The sequence below is a fragment of the Sabethes cyaneus genome, chromosome 3, assembly GCF_943734655.1.
Source record: "Sabethes cyaneus chromosome 3, idSabCyanKW18_F2, whole genome shotgun sequence".
NCBI lineage: Eukaryota > Metazoa > Arthropoda > Insecta > Diptera > Culicidae > Sabethes > Sabethes cyaneus.
Genome location: NC_071355.1, coordinates 112,576,407 through 112,581,778, shown reverse-complemented (window position 1 = coordinate 112,581,778; position 5,372 = coordinate 112,576,407). Strand labels below are relative to the sequence as shown.

Sequence of the window (5,372 nt, the reverse complement as noted above, 5' to 3'; positions counted from 1 at the left end):
ATACACGTATTTAGCAATGCGACGGACGACGAACTAGAAAGAGAGTTCGCACAACCAACATCATCGACCGCTAAGAAGTACCAACGGAACAAAACGCTTAGGTCACACGTTAGCTTTTTTTAAAGTTACATTTTTTATTTGGTTCAATAACAAACATTTTCACTTTGATGTAGTATCACATTTCTAGAAATCACATTAAATGCATATGCATGCACTTTTTTAAGTATCAGAGATTTATCTTATGATAGAGAACTTGAATCTATTTCCGGAGTGATTCGCGATAAGGGCGCAACTAACAAAGTGTGAACAATGAGAAATATCACTGTGATAATTTGCCAGTACATTTTCAAATCTTAATTTAAATAAAAGTTATAAAAATCAAGTTTAAAGCGAGGGGCAAGACACTTCATAATATTATCATAATATTAATATATATGGACCTATTAAAACCCTATAAATGTATAAATAAATGTAACTTTATAGGGCTTTAAGTTATATTATGGGTGGGAAAGGTCAATATATTAAGGTTGGAAAAATATTTCCATAGAGAAAAGTAATATATTTTCAACAGTGTCTTGCCCCTCGGTTTAAAGACATAAATTGGTGTAAAATAAATCAATCTTATAATTTCACAACAATACTGCATAAAATTTGTGCATTCAAGCTCAAAATCTAAGTTTTATAGTTGAACCCCTTGGAATGAGCCTCAAAGCATTTTGACAATGAGATTCGCCCAGCCCTGTTTCGCCTTGTTTTGATTTTTTTATTTAATTTCGCCTGTTTACAATGCGCCTGTGTTTTGAAAACAACGCAGTTTAGCTCTTTACTATCGCCTGTTTACAAAACAATTTGCAAATAAGCCTGTCACTTCATAACAATGCGAGGGGCTAAACTGCAAACTGTCTTTTGTTTTGGTTAAACATTTCTATCGCCCATTACTAAAAACTTGTTTTAAATCATTCTAACGATTAAAACAGAAGAAAGGATTCTTGCCAAGGATATTATCAGTCTTTTTAAGGCTGATGGTGTGATAAAACGATTTGTTTACAATTTGTAGTTGAGCCCCAATCGCGAATCACTCCGGAATTTTTCATTTGTATTTTACTTTTCAATTGCCTCCGCAACCGGTTTTCCAGCAATTTTCTTTATCGTTTGGGTGTGCATAATGTGAATCGCTTTGGGTGCATCAGGTGTAGTCAAAGCACCTTCCTTCGGAGCTGTGATCGTGAGAATTCCGTCCGAGGACAGCGACGATTGCATCGGGATCGTGGTCAGAAGGGAGCATGTACCGAGAAACGAAGTGCCTTGCGATGTAACCGTGGCCGTTCTGCTTTTCGTCGTGTTTTCCTTCCACTATGATACTGTTCACCGTTGCTTTGCTGTTGGTTTCGTTCGGAAAGAATTGTACGTCTAAATTTATCTGGAACTTTTCACCACCGATATCGACCGTTCACCACCGATATCGACCGAAGTTGGAACCGAAATCCGAAATGGTCGATTGTAATCTACTCGTTGGCAACCCACATAATCAAAAACTATTTGGTCAAGACTTTTCGCGGCAATTCCGTGTTCGCCCATGGACTCCACCACCTTCTTAGAGTTCGACAACCATCCACGGATTTCGAATCCTCCTTCAGAATAGATGAAGCGTACGTTCTGAGCAAGTCTAACTGCCTCTTCTTCCGTTTCGACACTGTATAACATGTCATCTACATAAGTTCCTTTACAGATCGCCTCCACTGCTTCCGGAAACTGGGTTCTGAAACGTTCTGCATTTAGATTCTTAACGTATTGTGCGCTGCTTGGCGAACAGCTTGCACCAAACGTCATCACCTGCATAACATATACAGTAGGAGCCTTACCGGGGAAACCTTCGTTGCAGAAAAACCTTAGACAATGCTGATCGTCACGGTTCATCAAGACCTGATGAAACATTTCGCGCACATCACCAGAGACCGCCACTCGGTGTTCTCGAAACCTATGAAGTACTTGCGGAAGAGGTGTAACTAGATCCGGGCCTTTCAATAGAAAGGTATTCAGCGAAACTGCGCCTACTTTTGCTGCGGCATCCCACACAATCCGAAGCTTTCCGGGTTTGTTGGGATTGAACACGGGAAAAATTGGCAGATACCACGAACGTTCTCTTTGCATTTCCTCCTCATGCGCTAGAAGTTCACGGATATATCCTTTAGCTTTATAGTCAAAGATTTTCTCCTGAAATACTCTAGCTAACTCTGGCTCACGTTCCATGCGCTTGTCGAGACAGTTATGACGTTTCAGAGCCATTGCCTTACTCTCCGGCAACCTAACATTGTCGTATCGCCATAGAAGACATGTTTCGTATTTCTTGTCCTTCAACACGGTATTGGACTGCTGCAGGTTAATCGCACGTTCATCCTCGTTCGACATCAATGTCTTCCCATTGAGTTGAATTCCAAGACTGTCCAGAGCGAAATAATTCTTGACAGCCGACTGAAGGGCATCACACTCACAGATGTGATAGCTATACGCATTCTCCTTCACAGTCGTCGATCGTTTTGCAACTGAACATGGCCCGTAGATTATCCAACCCAATCGCGTCAGTACAGCAGTAGGTTGACTATAGCTCCCTTCTCTGGAGTCCAATGGATAGTCTAATCTGGAATTATCCACACCTATCAGGATGCGTGGTTTCACTTTAGAGTACGATTCGAGAGGAAGACCGGATAAATATTGGAAGTATCTTGTGAGCTCTGTAGCAGACATCGATTGCGAAGGAAGATCCAGTTTCCGTACAGTATGCACTTTCGAAAGGTAGAAACGTTTGGTTGGATTTTGGGCACCTGATATGTCGAGGGAACATTTCACTGAATTTCCTTCGTATCTCCCTTGACCGCCAGTCCATGTGATGCATAGCGGATTTCTCTCGCCACCCAGATTCAACTCCTCCCACAAGCTATGCTCCATTAACGTGGAGGTTGATCCAGCATCGAGGAAGGCATACGTGTCGATCGATCGGTTTTTCGCGTGTAGTGTAACACGGACATATTTTAAAAGCACTCCATCGGGCGGGCAGTGATGTGCATTACATGAAGAATTTTCCAATAATTCACTCGGCGATGAACAACCCTGGTGCTTGCTATCATCGTGGAGTAAACGATGGTGCAGAAAACTACAACCGTTCTGGTTACAAGGAACTTTTATCTCGCATGTTCTAAAGTGTTTAGTCAAGCATTTTCGACAGATCTTCTTTTCATTCACTAATGCCCACCGTGCATTCGGTACCATCCTTAAGAAACTGTTACACTTGTCCAGACTACTGCATTCTCCTGCACACGCTAAACATGCTCTGCGATTGATCAACTCAGGCGGTTGTTCGGAATGCAGATGTACAAAGGCATCTTCTTTCCGACCTTTCTTCTCCATCTTCAAAGGCTTCGTGTAAGCTTGTGGTCTGCTCACTTGACTTATAGCATCAACCATGTTCCCAAGCCACGCATTGAACTCCCGTAAAATGGCTGCTCCGATTTCCTTTCGATAGAATGCCCATTTCATTTTTAATGTCGGCGGTAAACTGTCAACAAGTTCCTGGAGCAACGCCACGTTGTAAAAACGTTCGTCCATTTGGCATACTTGAATTGTAGCACACAAATTCTGCACTGCAACGCCGAAATCTACAATGGTTTCCAGTTTCTCGGCTTTCGGTGGTGGCATCATTTTAACCTTATTCACCATCGTTTCAACAATAAACTCCGGGTTCCCGAAGAGAGTTTTCAAACGGTTCATTATTACTGGAACGTTGTCAGGGTGCAGAAGCAGGCTTTTAACACTATTGAGAGCTTTATCGTACAGGCTTCTCTCTAGACGATCGAGCAGCTCATCATTTTGGAAAGCACACATTCTGGTTGTTCTTTCATATGCTGCGATGAACCGTGGCCAATCTTCTGGATCTCCGCCAAACTTGGGCAGGTCTTTTACAGTCTGCCTGGCTGCCAAATGTCCACTGTTCAGTGGTGGAACTACAGAACCGTTGCCTATTGGTCGTTGAGAGGTACTCACATTCGTGCGGGGCGTAGATGTTATCCTTCCAGGTTGTGGGATACCGTGACTGAAAGGAGAGGAATCATAGGAACTCGACGTAGTCGGATACCGAAGATTCCCCTGTGGATGCGCCGGTGTTATCACTGTCGGTTGTGACACTGTGGTGTAGAGTGGGAGAGGTGGTAAATTAAAGGTTACTCCTGCTGAGTTACCGAACGATGGTTGATAACGAGAAACAGGCACTGGCAATCCACTACCGTATAAGTCATGCTCGAGGTACACGTCACTCGGAACGCAACTTCTTTGAACTGGTTGCGTAACCGCCGGTGGGAAAGAATGTTGATCCTGGAAAGGACGCTGCGGCTGGCATGGCACTTCTGGATATTGTCTGCTAGAAACTTTCTGATGATTCGACACCATTACTGGTTCTTGTGTAACTTTGTCGTACACCGGTAGGGGCGTTTCATCCAAAGGTTCTTGTAATTCCCGGCCCATTTGGTCTGTTCGTTCAAGCCAATCATCCATCTTCTCGACACTTCCAATAGTCTCTAGATCGGAATCGCTCATTTCCAACATTTCCTTTTCTAACGCCAACCGCTCTTCCAGCTGTTTCTTTTCTAACGCTTGTCTTGCTTCTAATGCTTTTATCGCTGTTCACGGAGCTTCGCTGAACGTTTTGATTGCTTCGACGATGCCAGGGAAGCCCTGTCACCTTTGCCGATATTAACACCATCTGCCGTTGAACTCGCTAACGACACGGAATCTCGTCGATCTTCTATCGATGGTACCGGAACAGTACATTTCGCACCTACCTCTACTGACTGCTGTCGTAGCTTTGGAGTCGCGCCCAATCCACTACTCTGCAGATTTTGGAGTTCACTAGGTTTACTTGTAGCACCTCTCGCTTGCAAACTTTGCTGCTGCAACTGCAACTTCGCTATCTGCAACGGATCGAACTGCTCCCCACCTTGCTGCTGCAATTTCTGCTGCTGCTCAAGCTTTCGCTGCCGTTCCTCATCCTGCTCCAAGCGTTTTTGTTGCTCTTGTTGCCACTGCTTCTGCTGCTCTTCAAGACGCTTTAACTGTATATTCAGTGAAGCTCGTTCCTTCTCAAGCGACGTTCTGACGCATCCGTTACAGCTCCAATCTTTATCCTGAATACTATCGTTCACATTCACACAGTCATAGTGATACCACTCATCACATTCGTCGCATTGTACCATTCGACTATTATCGACCTGCCGACACGCACCACAACTGGCCCCCTCATTGCCAGGAGAATCACTTTCATTCTTCTGGGAAAGTGTAGTATATTGCACCTGATTTAATATTATATGTACCTTAGACCTAAA

At 43.7% G+C, this 5,372-nt stretch overlaps 1 protein-coding gene across 1 annotated transcript; it reads right to left on the bottom strand.

Annotated features, from left to right (window-relative positions):
• Positions 1–1,416: 1,416 nt before the first annotated feature.
• LOC128740029 (uncharacterized) lies at positions 1,417–4,596 on the bottom strand. The gene has a single exon (XM_053835537.1). The coding sequence runs from the start codon at positions 4,594–4,596 to the stop codon at positions 1,417–1,419; it is 3,180 nt and encodes a 1,059-aa protein (XP_053691512.1).
• Positions 4,597–5,372: the final 776 nt, after the last annotated feature.

Bases quoted from the DNA above. Each gene is read 5' to 3' on its own strand.
- LOC128740029 (XM_053835537.1), bottom strand. From the start codon at position 4,596: ATGTTGGAAATGAGCGATTCCGATCTAGAGACTATTGGAAGTGTCGAG.